This window comes from Artibeus jamaicensis, unplaced genomic scaffold (assembly GCF_021234435.1).
Source record: "Artibeus jamaicensis isolate MK-2021 breed Jamaican fruit bat unplaced genomic scaffold, CSHL_Jam_final scaffold_369, whole genome shotgun sequence".
NCBI lineage: Eukaryota > Metazoa > Chordata > Mammalia > Chiroptera > Phyllostomidae > Artibeus > Artibeus jamaicensis.
The window spans coordinates 43,354,068-43,373,803 of record NW_026522042.1 but is presented as its reverse complement, the minus strand read 5'-3'; the positions used below and the strand labels follow the sequence as shown (position 1 = coordinate 43,373,803).

At 36.1% G+C, this 19,736-nt stretch overlaps 1 protein-coding gene across 5 annotated transcripts in view; it reads right to left on the bottom strand.

Moving 5' to 3' along the window:
- Positions 1-19,736, bottom strand: part of BDP1 (B double prime 1, subunit of RNA polymerase III transcription initiation factor IIIB) — a 95,703-nt gene that overhangs the window by 59,531 nt on the left and 16,436 nt on the right. For 4 of the 5 annotated variants that reach the window (XM_037149058.2, XM_053657268.1, XM_053657267.1 and 1 more), the window contains 4 exons: positions 13,399-13,453; positions 10,146-10,289; positions 7,735-8,019; positions 6,064-6,211 (listed from right to left, as the gene is read on the bottom strand). In XM_037149058.2, coding sequence (XP_037004953.2) covers positions 6,064-6,211; positions 7,735-8,019; positions 10,146-10,289; positions 13,399-13,453 — 632 coding nt within the window. The remainder of the gene's footprint in view (positions 1-6,063; positions 6,212-7,734; positions 8,020-10,145; positions 10,290-13,398; positions 13,454-19,736) is intronic. The other variant, XM_053657270.1, reaches the window with a different exon arrangement.

Here is a 19,736-nt window from a genome sequence, read left to right as displayed (position 1 = left end):
ACCAATAAATGCATAAATAAAGGGAACAAATCAATCTTCTCTGTCTCTCTGCCTGTCTCTGTCTGTCTCTCCCCCTACCCTCTCTAAAAAATTAATTAAAAAATTTTATCAGAGGTCCATGGCTCAGATTCAAATAAAGTATTAACATTCTGAACCATATGACTAAATTAGCACATGTGCATATGTTTTTCTACATGAGAATAAATTCCATCAAATTTTTCAGAAGACAGACATATAAACCAATAGAACAGAACAAACAGCCCCTAAGTAAATCCACATAGATATGGCCAAATGATCTTTTACAGGGTACCAAAACTGCACCATAGGAAAAGAATAGTCTCTTCAACAAATGATATTGGGGAAGCTGGATATCCATGTGCAAAAAAATTAAATTGGAGATTTATTTTATACCAAACACAAAAATCAACTCAAGGTGGATTAAAGACTTAAAGGTAACACCTTAAACCAAAAAACTCCTAAAAGAACACGGGGGAGGAAAGCTTCATAACAGTGATATTATTAGGAAGATTTCCTGGTTATGCTACCAAAAAGCAGAAAACAAAAGCAAAAATAGACAAGTAGGACTACATCAAACTAAAAAGCTTATGTACAACAAAGGAAATAATCAACAGATTCAAAAGGCAACTATGAAACAGGCAAAAATATATGCAAGCTATATATCTGATAAGGACTTAATATCAAAAACATAAAAGGGACTTCTGGCCAAGATGGAAGCACAGGTAAGACACACTGTGCCTCCTCACACAACTGAAAGAAGGACAACAACAATTTAAAAATAAAAAACAACCATAGCTGTCAGAAAATCGAACCATATGGAAGTCCAGCAATCAAGGCATTACAGAAGAAACATTCATCCAGATCAGTAGGAAGGGCAGAGACGGGCAGCCTAGCAGAGAGGACTTGCAGCAAGGCCGCAGCTGGAGGACCAGGGCAGGAAAGGCGGCAGCTGGTGGACCCCTCGAGACAGTGACCGGTGGAGCCGGTAATCCCACATTCATGTGCAGATAAACTGGGAGGAACAACTGTGGAGCAAGACAGATAACCCAACCCAGGGTACCAGCATGAGGAAATAAAGCTTCAAACCTCTGATTGAAAACACCTGTGGGGGTTGAGGCAGCAGCAGGAGAAACTCTCAGCCTCACAGGAGGGTTCATTGGAGAGACCCACGGAGTCCTAGAATGTATACAAACTTACCCGCTGGTAATCAGTACCAGAAGGGTCTAAGTTGCTTGTGGGTAGCAGAAGAAGTGACCGAAAGCTGGCAGAGAGGGGAGCAACTGTCATTGCTCCCTCTTAGACCCCTCCCCCCATACAGTGTCGCAACCCAGACACATGGGTTGCCTCACCCTGGTGAACACCTAAGGCTTCACAGCTTACTATGTAACAGGCAAACCAAGCAAAAAAAAAAAAAAAAAAGGCTCAAATGAAAGAACAGATCAATGCTCCTGAAAATATACAACTACGCAATGAAGATAGCCAACCTATCAGATGCACAGTTCAAAACACTTGTAATCAGGATGCTCACAGAACTAGTTGAACATGGTTGCAAAATAGAGGAAAAAGTGAAGGCTATGCTAAGTGAAATAAAGAAAAATGTACAGGGAACCAACAGTGACAGGAGGGAAACTGGGACTCAAATCAACAGTCTGGACCAGAGGGAAGAAATAAACATTCAACCAGAACAGAATGAAGAAACAAGAATTCAAAAACATAAGGAGAGGCTTAGAAACCTCTGGGACAACTTTAAATGTTCCAATGTCCAAATCATAGGGATGCCAGAAGGAGAAGAGGAAGAGCAAGACATTGAAAACTCATTTGAAAAAATAATGGAGAGGTTCCCCAATCTGGCGAAGGAAACTGACTTCCAGGAAGTCCAGGAAGCTCAGAGAGTCCCAAAAAAGTTGGACTCAAGGAGGAACATACCAAGGCACATCATAATTACATTAGCCAAGATAAAAATGAAGAAGAGACTCCTAGAAGCAGCAAGAGATAAGGAGACAGTTACTTACAGAGGACTGCCCGTAAGACTATCAGCTGATTTCTCAAAAGAGACCTTGCAGGCAAGAAGGGGATAGAAAGAAGTATTTGAAGTCACGAAAAGCAAGGACCTACATCCAAGATTTCTCTATCCAGCAAAGCTTTCATTTAGAATGGAAGGGCACAGAAAGTGCTTCTCAGATAAGGTCAAGTTAAAGGAGTATATCGTCATCAAGCCCTTATTGTATGAAATGTTAAAGGGACTTATCCAAGAAAAAAAAGATGATCAAAAATATGAACAGTAAAATAACAGCAAATTCACAGTTATTAACAACCACACCTAAAACAAAGACAAACTGAGAAAACAACTAAAACAGGAACAAAATCACAGAAATGGAGATCGCAAGGAGTGTTATCAGTAGGGGAGTGGGAGGGGGAGAGAGGGGGGAAAGTTCAGAGAGTAAGTAGCATAAATGGTAGGTAGAAAATAGACAGGGGGAGGTTAAGAATATTATCGGAAATGTTGAAGCCAAAGAACTTATGTGTATGACCCATGGACATGAACTAAAGGTGGGGAATGTGGGTAGGAGGGGTTGTGCAGGGCAGAGGGGACTAAAGAAGGAAAAATGGGACAATTGCAGTAGCACAATCAATAAAATATATTTTAAAAAAGAAAAAAAATATATATAAAAGGAACAAAAACACAAACAACTGCAAAATGGGAAAAGGACCTGAACAGTCATTTCTCCAAAGAAGACATACAAATGGCCAACAGGTATATATAAAGATGCTTACATCACTAATCATCAGAGAAATATAAATCAAAACCACAATGAGGCATCTCATACCTATTAGGATGGCCATTATTTTTTAAAAAGTGCTAGCAAAGATGTAAAGAAACTGAAATACTTGTGAATTGTTGGTGGAAACATAAAATGGTGCAACCACTATGAAAAACAGTATGGAGGTTGCTGCAAAAATTAAAAATAGAACTATCATATAATCTGGGTATTTGTCCAGAATAACTGAAAATTGAATATCGAACAGATATTTGTACTCCCATGTTTATTACAGCATTATTCACAAAAGCTAAGAGATGGAATCAACCTAAATGTCTACTGACAGATGAATAAAGAAAATGTGATATGAACAAAATGGAATATTATTCATCATTAAAAAATAAAACATTCTGTCACATGCTATAACATAGATGAACATTAAAAAATATTATGGTAGGTGAAATAAGCCAGTCATGGAGGGACAAATAATATGAGATAACTAAAGTAATCAAACACACAGAAACATGAAATAGAATGGTGGTTGTCTGGGGCTGACATTAAGAAGGAAATAAGGAGTTTCTGTTCAATTGATACAGCATTTCAGTCATGCAATACAAAAAAGAGAGATCTGCTCTACAACATTGTGCTTATAATTTACAATACTGTACTATATACACTTAAAAATTTGTTAGGAGAGATCTCATATCATGTTTTTTTACCACGATTTAAAAAACAACAACAAAAACTCAGACAGCAGGATACTAACTGAAACTGCAAAAAAAACAAAGAGAAAATCTTTATAAAAAAAGACAAACCCATGAAAACACTATCACAAAGAAGCTGTAGTGGTAAATAAGCATCAGAACAAAAGGTGAAATGTGTGGACTTCCAGTCAGGAGGGAGGCATAGGTAAACACCACTTGCTTCCGCGTACGGCCAAAGCAAAAATTACTACTGGATTACAAAAGAAATATCACCAAGAATCATCAAAAAATTGAGCACTGTGGAAGTCTAACAACCAAGGAATTAAAGAAGTCACATTCATCCAGACAGTACTTGGAGACATGCTGAGAGGTGCGGAGGCATGGAGACACAGCACAGGCAGTCCCACACCCATGTGTGGTAGATAAAAATCAGGAGGGTACCTCAGGAGCAAGGAATCCCAGCCCCACACCAGTCCACCCTGCCCAGGGGTCCAGTGCCAGGGAGATAAGTGCACTAGTTTTTACTGGCTGTAAAAATCCAGTGGAGGTTGGGGAAGCAAAGAAACTGAAGGATTCTCAGGAGTCTCCTCTTAAGGGGTGTGCAACAGACTTTGAATTTATGCAGACTCACTCCCTCTAGGCATCAGCACTCCAGAACCAGCTGGAACTTCACCAGTGGCACACAGGGAGAAATGGAAGTATCTGGCATCAGGACAAGTACTGGGGGACAGCTCCTCCTAGACAAAACTCGAGGCCAGGCAGCTGTGCTCTTCCCTTTCTGAGCCCTCCCTCACACAGAGCCACAAAGTAGTGACACTGTATCAGAGACTCCATCAACCTGGTTCACATGGTTTGCCCCATCCTGGTGATTACCTAAGACTCTGCCCCATCCAACTTACTCCGTGCACTTTTCTACAACAGGCCATATTACCAAGACGGGGAGTCAAAGCAACTCTACCTAATACATAGATACAAACACAGGGAGACTGCCAAAATGAAGAGACAAAGAAATATGGCCCAAATGAAAGAACACGACAAAATGCAAAAAAAAAAAACCCTAAACAAAATGGAGATAAGCAACCTATCAAATGCAGAGTTCAAGACATTAGTTATTAGGATGCTCAAGAAACTCTTTAGGTACTTCAACAGCACAAAAAAGACCCAGGCAGAAATGAAAGTTACACTAAGTGAAATAAAGAAAACTTTACACGGGACCAACAATGCAGTGGATGAAGCCGAGAATCAAATCAATGATTTGGAACATGAGGAAGAAAAAACATTCAATCAGAACAGCAAGAAGATGGGGAGGGCTGGAGTGCTGGGCGGGGGGGAGAGGCAGAAATCTGTACTTGAACAACAATAAAAAAAGTTATAATTTTTAAAAAAGAACAGCAAGAAGAAAAAAAGAATTCAAAAAAACAAGGACAAGCTAAGGAGCCTCTGGGACAACTTCAATAATACCAACATTAGAATCACAGGGGTGCCAGAAGGAGAAGACAAAGAGCAAGAAATGTAAAACTTATTTGAAAAAAAGAATGAAAGAAAACTTCCCTCATTTTGTGAAGGAAACAGACACACAAGTCCAAAATGCAGAAAGAATCCCAAACAAGACAGACCCAAAGAGGACCACACCAAGACACATCATAATTAAAATGCCAAAGGTTAAGATAAAGAGAAAATCTTAAAAACAGCAAGAGAAAAGCAGACAGTTACCTACAAAGGGATTCCCATAAGACTGTCAGTTGGTTTTTCAAAAGAAACTCTGCAGGCTAGAAGGTACTGGCAACAAGTATTCAAAATGATGAAAAGCAAAGACCTACATCCAAGATGACTCTATCCAGCAAAGCTTTCATTTAGAATGGAAGGGCAGATAAAGTGCTTCCCAGATAAGGTAAAGCTAAAGGAGTTCATCATCACCAAGCCCTTATTATATGAAATGTTAAAGGGACTTATTTAAGAAAAGAAAATGATCAAAACTATAAACATTAAAATAGCAATAAATTCACAACTATCAACAATTGATTCTAAACACCAATCTAAGCAAACAAGCAGAACAGAAACAGAGTCATAGATATAGAGATCACATGGAGGGTTATCAGCTAAAAGGGGGAAGTGGGAGGATGGTAGAAAAGGCACAGGGATTATGACCTACAAATTGGTAAATAAAGAATAAACCAGGGGATGTTAAGAACAGTGTAGGAAGTGGAATAACCACAGAACCTACATGCATGACCCATGGACATGAACTAAGGGGTGGAGGATTGCCAGAGGGAAAGGGGGGTACTTGGTGGAGAGGGGCAAAGGGGGAAAATTGGGACAACTGCAATAGCATAATAAAATACATTTTTTAAAAAGGCAGTATCAGAATTATATCACAAATGATAAAAGAGTGATTTCCTCAAGAAGAGACAATAATCCAAAATATGTATGCATCTAACACAGAGCCTGAAAAATACATAAGAAAAACAAGTAGAATTGAAAAGAGAAATAGGCCAAATAATAATTATTGTTGACAACTTCACACTCCTTCCTTAGTAACTGACATAAAACACAGACAAAGTCAGGAAAAATATATAAAATACCTTGGTGAAAGAATAGGGTCAGTTTTTTCCACAACTTTGTCTTTGGAAGACAGATCTGCAACTTCACTGGTGTTCTGTACACAGGAAAGCGTCTGTTTCTTATTGCCTTCATCTTCATTTATCTCAGGTCTTAAAGACTGACATTTATCTATGAATACAAAATGCATGGTATTCTAAAAACCGACAGCAGAAACATCTATATTTTAAAGGTCAAAGGAATTTACATATTACACCATTAATACCATCTCTTTCTATAAATCATTAATCCATTCAACATGTAAGTTTCTTATATGCAAGAGATAGATTATATTTCTAGAACATTAATGAAAAATCAATCAACTTACAACTATTTGTGTTTTGAAGACCTGCGTAAGTTTCTTGGGCAGTTTATAGCATCCTTCTTTTATCTTGCTTTAAATTTTGAGTGGTTAAATATGTCTAGTTAGGAAACAGTACATTTGGCTCTTCTGCTCTTTCAGAAGTGTCATAATTAATAACATAATAGCTATCATTTGAGTACTTAACTAAATGACAGAAACTGTATGTCCATCAGATAATTATCTCATTTAATATTTAAAACAATCCTACTAAAAGTTACTAATACTAACCCATCAACAAGAAAAAGGATCTAAGTTCAAAGATCTTAAGTGATTTGCCCAAAGTCATACTTATCAAATAAAAGAGCTAGAATCTAAATCAAGGCCTGCATGATTTCCAAAGCCCAATTTCTTCATCATTGAGCTATTCTACTTCACATGAAATGTCTTTAATAGTAAGCCACTAAAGAGCATTATATTTTAATTCCTATAAATCATACTTTGCTACCTACCAGAACTCATTCATTAAATCTAATTGGTGAAGATGAACTGTGTAAAATTTAAATTCTACATAAAGGCTGTCCTGATCTGCTACTATCTTTTTCTCCTCTCTTTACTTGCTTATCTACGTTCAGTAACATACACAAACTCTTAAGAAAAGAGATCAAGAATTCCCTAAACTCTTAGCCTTCATTCCCTAGCAACTCATAAAAGTCAGTATGTCTGCATTTTAAGGAAGTTTAAAAAATGAAAAAATGGGAGAAATACTTATTCCAGCTTTTTCATAGAAATTAAACAACTTATTGTAGGTTCACAAAAGTGCTTTGAAAAGAAACATGAAAACCTGTGATTTGTTAACAGACACAAGCAATATACATTTAACTATTATCCTCAAATTGTCAATAGGTTCTTGGACCTGAGGCAAAATGACGTAACACAATCAATTTTATCAGAAGCTAACTGAACTCTTTGTAAACAAAGAGTTAAGTTCCTACAGCATCCCTCAAGCTGTAGAAAAATTATGTTGAATGAAATCACATTATTCAAGAACCTGCAGTATATACATGTGAATTCTTATCATTGTTAATGAGAGTACATAGGAGGTAATACATCTCAGAGACCAACTTTGGAGTAAAAATCTCTCCATTTAGTTTTGGGATTTTTGAACAACTTTTTTCCTACTAAATTAAAAATAAAAGAATTTAACACACTACAAAAATATAGAACCAATTAATAAGCATTAATAATTACTACTATCCCAAAGGAAGCCACGTAAGTTACACATCATATTACTGTACATATGTCCTCAAATAATACAAGGGCTATTAAAATATTTAAGAAACTTAAAACTTACTTTTCTGTTTTTCTCCTTTAGAAGGGCCTGGCTGAACAGTGCCATTTCCTGAAAGACTTTTTACTTCTTGGTTACCAACTTCATCTTGATTTTTTCTTCTCCTTTTCTTTTGATTTATGTCTGGTTCTAATGCAATTTGTTCTGAATCCTGTCCTGATGAAGTCAGAGGCAACGGTTGTTCTTGAATTGTCTGAGCATCCTTCTGAGATTCTTTTGTGCCTGAAACGTTAGCCGTCACAGATTCATCTGGATTTTCATTCACTCCTTCACTGGCAACCTTTTTCACTGAAAATAAAAGAAATGGTTATAAATATGTAAAAAACATACAGAAAAAAATCTTAAAGGTGTACAAGAGAAATATTCAAGGATATCCTCTGTAGTATTATCTGTATGAGCAAAATTTTGAAGACAGTATAAAATGCCCAACAGAGAACTAAGTAAGTTATAATGCTACATTTATGCTATAAAAATCCATGCAGTAAATAATAATAATGAGGTAGGCTCATACATAGTGATGTCAAAGATTTCAAAAAAATTACATTTTTAAAAAATCAAGTTGAAAAACAACATATATAGTATGACCTCATGTTTATTAAATAAAAACAATTTCATATACCCTAGGAACACACATATATATACACACAAAATATAGCTGAGTAATAGTTATTTCTAGAAAATCTGAAGAACCTGATTGACAGGGTAGGAAAGAGAGTTCAAGAATTTTATTTCCTGTATTATATCTCCTTTTAAACATATATTTTAAAATAATCTCTAGTGCTTTTCCTTTGAAGATATATTAATAGTCAACTGTATCAAAAGATGAAAACAATGAAATAATTTAAAAACCAAAAATAGAGATCATCATGAGAACAGCTTCCAAACTAAAAGCAAACTTCACAACCATGGCTGATCAGAGACGACTCTAAAAATATCTAATCTTAAAAAGATAATAAAATTCGATGTCATTTTTGTGGGGAAAAAAGCCAAAATTTTGAAACTAAGAAAATAACATTTGATTTATTCTCTATCAGAATAATAATCAGCATTTTTTAAATTCTGACATTTGTAATAATACATCTGAAAAATTTCACATTAATAAGATACAGTGAGTTACTTGTGCTATCAACTGTAACAAGATAATCACAACATTAACACATCTAAAGAATAAAATAACTTTGCAGTTATCAATACTACTTTTTAAAAGATGCGCACCATACTTCAGAAATGAAAATTCTAGATTGACTCTGTGCAGAAGAGTTAACACAACAGGCTAGCTTTTGAAAGGTCTACTTAAAAAGGCTGGCCCACGTGGGGAGAACTCCTATCTGTCTACCTGACAAAAGTGTACCTCACTGTACCTCAACTGGCTATACAAATAATGTGGTTTGTGTTAACCACTGCTTTCCTTCTGGAAGTCTTGAATTCTGGTACATGCCAGGCAGAGGGTATGACCAGCCTCCAGTAAAATCCTTGGGCAGAGTTTCTTACAAGCTTCCCTGGCAGACAATATTTTACATATCTTGTGACGACGTGGTGATAGAGAAATTATGCATATCCTGTGTGATTCCACTTGGAGAAAATTCCCACAGGCATGTACATGGGGTCCCCTAGATTTTGACCCCTCTGCCTTTTCCCTTTGCCAACTTTACTCTGTATTCTATAACTGTAATAAATCTCAGCTGATAGTACAACTATACACTAAGTCCTGTGAGTCCTCCTACCAAATAATCACACCTCGGGAATGGTCTCAGGAACCCTAACACGAGCTCTCAGTTCAAAATTTGAGTCCTGCTTCTGCCACCACTTACACTGTGAGACCTCAGAAAAAAGTGACATAGGATCTACAGGACCATTTCTGGGTAATTAAAACAACAAGAAAGGGGCTGGGATGTGGACTAGCTAACATAAAGTTTCCTGCAGTTCCAACATTCGTTACATTATGTGAATATAGCTGAACACTGTCCTCATATATCAGAATTTAAACAGTTAAGAATATAAGACTAAAAATTAAAAACCTACACAGAAACCATTTTCTACCTGGTACAAGTCAACAGTAACCCTCAGAAATAAGTTATGCTCAAACAATACAATTCAGTCACAAGTCCGAAGTATGAGTTTCATATTTTTTAACATTAGAATTTTGTGTCAGATTTTTACAGAGAAAAATAAGTAACCAAAGATGATACTCCAAAACTCTAATACTCTTGCAAATACGTTTTAGATGTAAGAAAGATGTCAAATAGCCCATACATGACAATAAACAAATTTAAGAGAGCTGCTCTTTGGGGCCAGGTAACTGGAATACCCAGATGATCTCAACTACCTGAACTACATGTGGATACTCAAAGACTTGAGGAACAATGTTGCAAGTCTAGTAAGGAAAATAACACACTTTCTTATGAAATAAATACCTTTTACATTTTTCCGTGGTTTAGAGGATTTCTTCTCCTTTAAACTCTGATTTTTAATGGATTTTTGTTTTCTTTTCTCTTCCTCAGCAAGAACTTTCTGAAGCAAATGAGCAAAAAAATTGAAGTCAAAAGGGCGCTTTTCCTCTGTTTAAAAAAAAAGAAAGAAAAAGGACCTTCAAGTTTTTATTTAAGTATGGTAACATCAAAAGCAAATGGGACCCTGGCTCGGTACCTCAGTTGGTTAGAGCATCATCTTGATATGCTAAGATTGCAGGTTCAATTCCCAGTCAGGGCACAGACAAAAATCAACCAACGAATGCATAAATTAAGTGGAATGACCAATTAATCTCTCTCTCCGTCTCCCTCTCCCATGAACAAATAAATTTTTTTAAAAAGCAAATGGGCTTATCAACAGGGGAATGGATAAACAATTCTAGTCACTATAATATAGTCCCATAATAGACCACTGAGCAATAAAAAAATAAAAATAAACAAACTATTTTTTTTTTTAATGATGTGAGTTGAAATCTCAAAAAAAAAACATGATGAGCCCTGGCTGGTGTGCCTCAATGGACTGAGCACCAGCCTGTGAATAAAAAGATTGCCAGTTCAATTCACAATCAGGGCACATGCCTGGGTTGTGGGCCAGGCCCCTGGTTGGGGGCATGAGAGAGACAATCAATCTTTCTCTTGTACATCGATATTTTTTCATTTTCTGTCTGCCTCCATTCTTCTCTCTCTAAAAATCAATAAATAAAATCTTTTTTTAAAAAATCATGATGAGTGAAAGAAGCTAGACACAAAAAAATACATACTGGATGATTCCATGAATAAGACATTCTGAAACAAGCTAAACTAGTCTATGATGCTTCAAGTGAAAATAGTAGTTGACTGGGTCAGGATATCAGTGGAGACTGACTAGAAAGGGAAATACATCATTTTGGGTGATGGTTACACCACACTACAAACTGTACTGTGTATTAATTATACATCAACTTTCAAGAAAACCTAAGACTAAGAAGTCCTCAATAGTCTAGTACCACCACATGCCCTCACTTTGTTACTATTAACTCTACTCTTCCAAATATTAGCAAAGTGGAAAGCAAATGAATATATTGATCAGGACCACTCTTACTAAATACCCATCAACAGCACTGTATCAGAAAGAGCAATTTGTGAGCGAATCAGAAATCAACCCACTACTGGAGTGAAATCCTTTCCTAAGTTAGCTCTACTCCAAAATATAATAAAATAAATAAATTTAAAAAATAAAAATATAGCCCCGGCTGGTATGGCTCAGTGAATTGAGTGCCATTAGCCTGCAAATCAAAGAGTTGCCAGTTTGATGCTCAGTCAGGTCATATGACTGGGTTGTGGGCCAGGTTCCCAGTTGGGGGCACGGAAAAGGCAACCACACATTGATGTTTCTCTCCCTCTTTTTCTCCCTACCTTCCCTTCTCTAGAAACAAATAAATAAATAAAATCTTTAAAAAATAAAATAAACATATAGTAAATATAGACAAAATGATGCTCTCTCTGTAAACATAAGCTCCAAGATTAGTTTGATTATAAGATGATTTGAAGATGGCCTCCGAAAAAAGGTATATACCAAAACAAAAATAAATCAGCCTCAGGAAGTCAAGCCCAAACCTGGGATTTCTGAAGGCCCTGTTTTACTGTAGACTCAGCCTTTGTTCTGACCTTCCATAACAATGACGGTAAAAAAATACAGCACTAAAATAACCGATAAGGATGCTCAAAGGAATCTGAAATACAAGTTCTAGAAAACACCATTTTGGTCTTAATTTTTTTTTAATTTCCTTCTGGGAGTCACCATTTTTTAATTTCCTTTGGTGCATTACAAAGCACCAAACTCAGTCAATTTTAAAGGTATCTACTTATAATGGTTTTAACAATGGCTCCATACCCCATAAAAGGCAATTTACAGATTTATAAATTCTTTTGTGATTATAACATGTAAAACATAATAAAAAGTTTCAGGACCACTTCTCTAAAATGGAGAGGACTGAGGACCACAGTATTTCAGATCTTCCAAGAGCCACGTCTGAAAGTGGTTTCCCTGAGGACCCAATACAACATGGGGTGTAGGGTCCATTCATTGACCTTTCTTAATATTTACTCATTAAATAAATGTGCATGCTCCAAAACCTAGGTCCTCTCTTCAGATTTTTTCCTAAGATGAGCACTACAACAAATAAACATTAAGTATATTTATTAATCATGAAACACTGATAATCATCTTTCAAAGATGATTGCAGGAACTACTTTATACAGTACTTTTTTTTTTTTTTATGGATCCCCTGATGTCTTTTTCTGGATTTAAAAATAGAAAATGTTAATTATAATGAGGCTATTATTTAGAACGAGGGTGTCCAACCCATGGCTGGTGGGCCACATGCAGCCCAGGATGGCTGTGAAATGTGGCCCAACACAAAATTGTAAATTTACTTAAAACATTATGAGGTTTTTTCATGACTATGTGTCGCAATGTATTTAATGTATGGGCCAAGACAACTCTTCTTCTTCCGGTGTGGCCCAGAGACACCAAAAGGCTGGACACCTGATTTAGAAGCTGAAAGGTATACATCATTCCTTCAAATTAGATGGAAATTCAAATGTCATTTCTTCAGACAAAACCTCCCTGACCAGCCAATCTAAATATCCACACACCTGACTCCCTGTCTTTTCTTCCTCTTGGAAATTAATCACTATCTGAAATTATCACATGTACAGGCTATAACCCTTCCCCCACCCAATTAGACTGAAGGCTTTTATAACAAAGCAGGATTTTCATCTGTCTTGTCACCATTATATACTCCATGCCTAAACAGTACTAGCACATAGCAGACGGTCAGTATTGTTGACGGAATGACTGAGTGACTGCTGGAAGGAAGCATCTATAGTACAGTATCTTCCAGAAACATTCAACTCCTTCTTGAATAAATCTCCTTCAGAATAAAGAGCACCTAGCAATAATATCTTCAGGCTATCTGTAACCTCTTGGACTAAGAACTCCACTTACTTTCTTCTCAATAACTTAGCTATCCCTTATCTATAGATCTAAATCAACAGCCAGACCTGCACTGCTAAAGAGAAAAATTTCCACTCTTATTCTTTCTATGACAATACAAAAACAAAACAAATCTAAAGCACACTGGAACCAAAGACAAAAGATTGGTCACTTATTAGGATCTCCAAATGATACATTATAAAAAAAGGTCTTAATACTTACGGAATGCTTTGTCAATTCTCCACCCATTTGTTTTCTCTTCACGCTTAAATTTATTCTGTTAACAAAACAAAAATGCTATAATAATTTTCTCCCATTAAACAAGTGAGGATTATGTTAAAAAAATAAGTGTTAAAAATGAAATGTTACAGTAACATATAATTCTCAAATAAAAATGCCTTTGCCAACAGACAAGTTACTTAACCTTTAACATCTTAAAAATAAGTATGAAAGATTTATACTGAGTTTCCTGATCCTCCTTATGATTACTACTAGCGTGAATCAGCAACAAAGTCTTCATTTACTGATAGGAAAAATAAAGTCCTCTAGCACAGAAACAGATCAAACCTATAATCAATTAAGCTACCCAGTACTAACTCTTTGAAAACTAACATGCATATCAAGTAAAACCTATTACATTATTATTCTAATACATTTTTAATGGCATGGTGGGGAGACTGTAAAGAAACACCTATGCAAAATTTTGAAACAGGTCAAGTTTATCTTTGGAACCTTCTTTGTATTAAGGCACATTTCCTCATGCCCCATTCCCAGCTCCACTTCATATTAACTCCATTACAATGGGGATAGTTAAGGTTTATTGCTCAATCCATCTTAAGGTCATTAGGATACCAGAAGGTGTAAGTGTGTGTCTCAGAATGTCTCATCATGCATATACATTCTGGGAGAGAAAACAATCTGCTAATCTCTCCCTTCTATATAAAAATAAAACTTTTTATTAAAAAAGATAGAGAAAAGCACACAAATCAAAAGAACTACTACTCAGTGGGCCACGTCTTCCCTCTAAAAGAACCTAACCACTAATCTGGCTTTTAAAGCAATTATTTTCTTGCATTTCCTTCCTGTTTATCATTCAAGACAACATTCTTAGACTCTATAGTTTATCCTTGCCCATTCTTTAAAAACTTCTTATGACTTTAACATCTTTCTACAGATTACCCCTCATTTTAATTCTTTCTCTACATAAACTTTTACCAAGTGATATAAAAGTTTTCAATGATCATCTTTCTCCCTTAAAAGATCCAATTATTCTTTGAACATCTCAAAAGTTACATTCATAAAAAGTGACGTGCTATATATAATCACTGAATTAAACATCCTGAGAGAAATGCCAATAGGCTCTAGGTATTCTTCAATTCTAAAATACTGCTGCATCATATTTTACCTAACTGGGAATATAATTCGGACTATTTTAAAGCTTTTTGAAAACTATACTGTTATTAGTCATTCATTTCATAGACAGGAACCCCTGTAGACCAAATCTGATGATCACAAAACAAATTCCATAATTTCCACCTCTGGCCCTGACAAAGTGACTGGTTACAGATTTGTTCCACACCCCCTACACACACTATAAATAACTAACAAGGAACAAAATAAATGCATCAACTATTTCCATGCCCTCATGCACTATAGACAAGAGGCAGAACAAGAAAGACTACAATTCCACAATCCTGAAGAGAAGGGAAACACACAAGAGGGACCGACATTTACCCTGGCTCATGCCTGAGCTAAATTTCCTAACCAGTGAAAGGGAGAGAAAGACCAAACAGAGCATGGAGATCCTGCTGACCTAAGGAGGCAGAGAATCTTTAGGTGAAGTGTTCTTGAGAAAAGAGCTATTTAAAAGGGAGCCTCACAAGCTTGGTAGAAGTGCACCATGTCTTGGTTCTCTCCAGGTTGTGTATGCCCAGAGCTTGAGGCTTAGGAGACCAAGTACTACAGGGATGACAACAGAAGAAGGATACCAGAAGTCACATAACACAGTGAGATGACAGTGTTCTGGCCCACATGAATGAAAACACTTTGTTTATACCCATTTACCTCAGATGCCAGAAAAACCACCATTCAGAGATATGGACCACACTCTAGAGCAGCTTTTCTTAGTCAAGGTTCTAGCATGAGAATTAAGCCCTAATGCCCTATGTCACCCACTACATCAATGAATTGCCTTCTCTCCTAAGGATCTAGAATGGTACTAATATGACTATTCTTAGAGAATGGGAAAACAGTAACTGAAATTATTCTCTGTCATTCAGATGAGAAGCCCAGAGTAAGGACCAGTCTAGATCTTCTTAAGGAAGCTTAAAACCAAGACTTGACAGGAAATGAGAACAGCTGGCAGTATGTCAACTGCCTTCTAGAAACAAATCTCAGCACTCTGAAGGATAAAACCATAATCCAGGCTCTGTATATACATCACCCACAATGTCTAGTACACAATTTATAAAATACATAAGATGTGAGGACAGGAAAATGTAATTCAGTGAAGAAAATAAAGAGAAAGTCAATAGGGGAGGGTGGAGGGGACAGTGGGGAGAAGGGTTTTCAGAAACGACTATAAAGGACATGTGGACAAAAAGAAGAAGGAGGGTGGAAGCGAGAGAGGGAGGGAAAGAGGGAGGGAGGGAGGGAGGGAGGGAGTGGGGGAAGGGTAGGAAGAAAATACGGACAACTATAACTTAACAATAAAATAATTTAGATAAAAAATATTAAATAAATATCTATTGACTGAATAAATTCCACAAGTACATAAAAAAGTGAATAAAAACAATTTTAACACGATTCAGATTTTGAAATTAATAGACAAGATAATTCAAGTACCTATTTAAGTATGTTTAAGAATTTAGAGAAAAATATGGAATGAACAGATAGGTACATCTCACCAGAGGAATAAAAATTAAGAAAAATAACCAAGTGGACATTACAGAAATTAAAAATATAATATCAGAAATACAACATTCACTGAATGGGCTTAACATAAAATTAATAATATCAGAAGTCAATGAACTTATTGTAAACATAGTAATAGAAACTAGCCAAACTGAAATAGAAAAAAAAAAAAAAAGACTGGATAAAAATAAACAGAACTTTAGTAACCTGTAGTACAATGTCACGCAGAGAAATACAAACAAGCAGAGACCAAGGAGACAACAAAGCAGGAAAAATATCAGAGAAATGACAGCTAGGCAAAACACAATTATACTTCTAAACACCAAATTTAAAGAATAAAATCTTGAAACAGCCTCAGAAAAACAATTTGTCACATACAGGGGAAGAATGATATGAATGATAACCAACTTTTCATCAGAAACACTGGAAGCTGGTGGACAATGGAACAACATTAAAAAAAAAAAAATCTGTCACACCAGACTTGTATATCTAGCAAAAGTCTCCAAACCTGAAACCAAGTCCTGGCTGGTGTGGCTCAGTTGGTTGGAGGGTAGTCCCATAAACCAAAAGGTCACGGGTTCACTTCCAAGCCAGGATACATGCCTGGTTTGTAGATTAGGTACCCAATTAGTGTGCAGACCAGAGGCACTGCTCAGTGTTCTCTCACATCAGTGTTCCTCCCTCCATCCCTTCCTTCCTTCCTCTTCCTTTCTCTTTCCCCTTTCTCTCTCTCTCTCCTGCTTTCTCTATCTTTATCTCTCTCCCACCTTCCTCTCTTTCGGGAATCAATAAATATATCTTCAGGTGAGGATTAAAAAAAAAAACACTAAACCTAAAAAAAAGGTAAACTGAAATAAAGACTTTCAGATAATAAAAGCAGAGAAAAATTTTAGACAGCAGATCTGCTATTCAGACATCTGAAATGAGAAACATCAAAAATAGTAAATGTAGCTAAATATTAAACACTGGTTTATTTTTTTTACTCAATTTCCTCTAAATACTAAAGAGTCTTTAAAATGAGTTCATTGTAGAGTTTATAAGATGTATAGGAATAAGATATATAATAGCACAAAGGACAGCAGATAAGCAAAATTGTATTTTAAAGTTTGTTTGTGAAATATGAAAGGAAAAAATAAAGTGGTGTTACAGAAAAAATAAAATGCAATACCAAAAATATTTGGTTAACCCCAAAAATAGCAGAAAAAAAAATTTTAAATGAAATAAATGGAAAATAGTTAACTGGTAGGCTTAAACACAGCCATATCAACTGTTAAGATTAAGTATAAATGAACTAAATTATTATAGATATGTAAAACAGGCATTTTGTTTTTTGTTTTTATCAAGGGTCAACATAAGAAAACGATTAACATTTTCTCATTTCTCATACAAATAAGCTTTTTAATTTATTTTTATTGTATTTTTTTCCAATGCCATTTAGTCTCCTTATATCCCTCTCCCCACCGCAACTGCCACACTGGTGTGAAATAAAATTAAATGAAAAGGCAGAGTGTTGGACTGGATAAAAAAGCACGACCCAATGTAAATCTAAACCACAATGAACTATCACTCATACAGAACACCTATTATCAAAAAACAAAAAAAGAAAGAAGTGTTGGCAAGGATGTAGGAAAAAAGGGAACCTGTGTACACTGTTAGTGAAAATGTAAACTGGTATAGCTGCTATGTAAAACAATATGGAGAGTCTTCAAAAACTGAAAAATAGAATTACCATATATTCCAGCAATTCCACTTCTGGGTATTTATGTGAAGAAAATGAAAACACTAACTCAGAAAGATATTTGTACTCACATGTTCATTAAAGCATTATTTACAACAGCCAAGACACAGAAACAACCAAAGTGTCTAATGATGGATGAATGGACTAAGTAATTATTATTCAGCCATAAAGAAGAATAAAATTTTACCATCTGTGACAACATGAATAGACTCTGAGGGTATTATGCTAAGTGAAGTAAACCAGAGAAAGACAAGTACCATATGATCTCTCATATACTGGAATCTTAAAAAAAAAACAAAAAAAAAACATGTAGATACAGAGAAGATTGGTGGTTGCCAGAGATGGGGGGTGGTAAGGAGTGAGTGAAATGAATAAAGGGAGTCAAAAGGTCTAAAAAAAAAAAGTAAAGAAAAAGAAAAAAGAAATCCTAACCCAACTACGATGATATCGGAAGGTGGAGCATTTTGGAGATAATTAGGTAATGAGGGTAAAGACCTCATAAATAGGATTAGTGCCCTTACAAAAGGGACCCAAAAGAGCTTTTGCCCTCTTTTCTCTATGGTAGGAAACAATGACAAGTCTTCGACCCAGAAGACAGCCCTCAACAGAACCTGACTATGCTGACACCCTGATGTTGAAATTCCAGACTCCAGAGTTGTGAGAAATACTGATATATGTGTGTGTGTGGTGTGTAAATCATGAGGGATACTGATATACATATATGTGTGTAAATACATATATCATGAACAAAGGTACAAAAAATCCTCACGAAAATATGACAGAATATAACAGAATTCAGAAACAGAGAATAATTTAGTATGACTAAATGGGATTTATCCCTGGAATCTAAAGTTGGTTCAACATTAAAAAAAATCAGTGTAGTGCCCTGGCTGGTGTGGCTCAGTGGACTGAGCACCAGACTGTGAACTAGGGCGTTTGCCAGTTCGATTCCCCATCAGAGGACATGCCTGGGTGGCGGGCTGGGTCCCCAGTGAGGGATGTGAATGGGGAGCCACACACTGACATTTTTCTCTCTCCCTCCCTTCCCCTCTCTAAAAATACAATAAAATTAAATCTTTAAAAATATATATATAATAAAAAATCAGTATAGTTCAATAGTCCATTTTCACTTTTCTACACTTTGCCCAAAGACCTAAAGGAACTACAGTTATTCTTAGGGGAACAGTCTAAAGGATTTTTGAGAAAAATACCCTAGTGACAAATTTATCATTAATTACACAGATCGGGTCCTCCCAATCTGAGACAATCAATTTCTAGCCTTCACATTTTGTTCTCAACATTAAAAAACATAAACAATTTCTCATTTTTGTAGAAATGTAATGACCATTACACTGTACAATATCCCTCAGGTGATCAATCTATGCCTAGCCCACCAGAAAAAAAAATCTTTCATAATGGTCCATTTAACTCATGAAGGAAAAAGCTCAGAGTTGGATAAAGATCTCGCTATCATGTAGAAATGCACTGTAGCAACACAGTATGCACTCAAATGCACTCCAACCCAGGAAACTTGTAATAAAGTTCCCCAACAAAAGGAACTATAAATAGAGAAAGCTCATCCTTTTAGGAATATTAAAGCACTAACTGAAATCACTGCTGTTATTGAAAATGTCACTGGTTGCCCCATAGTTAAGGTGCCCTAAGAAAGCAATGGTCAGCCCTGTCCGGTGTGGCCCAGCAGATTGAGCATCAGCCGGTGAACTAATGGGACACTGGTTCGATTTTCAGTCAGGGCATATGCCTGAGCTGCAGGCCAGGTCAGGTCCCCAGTGTGGGGGCGCATGAGAGACAACCACACATTGATGTTTCTCTCCCTCTCTTTCTCCCTCCCTTCCCCTAAAATAAATAAACAAAATCTTTTAAAAAATAAAAAGAAGTAATGGTTAGA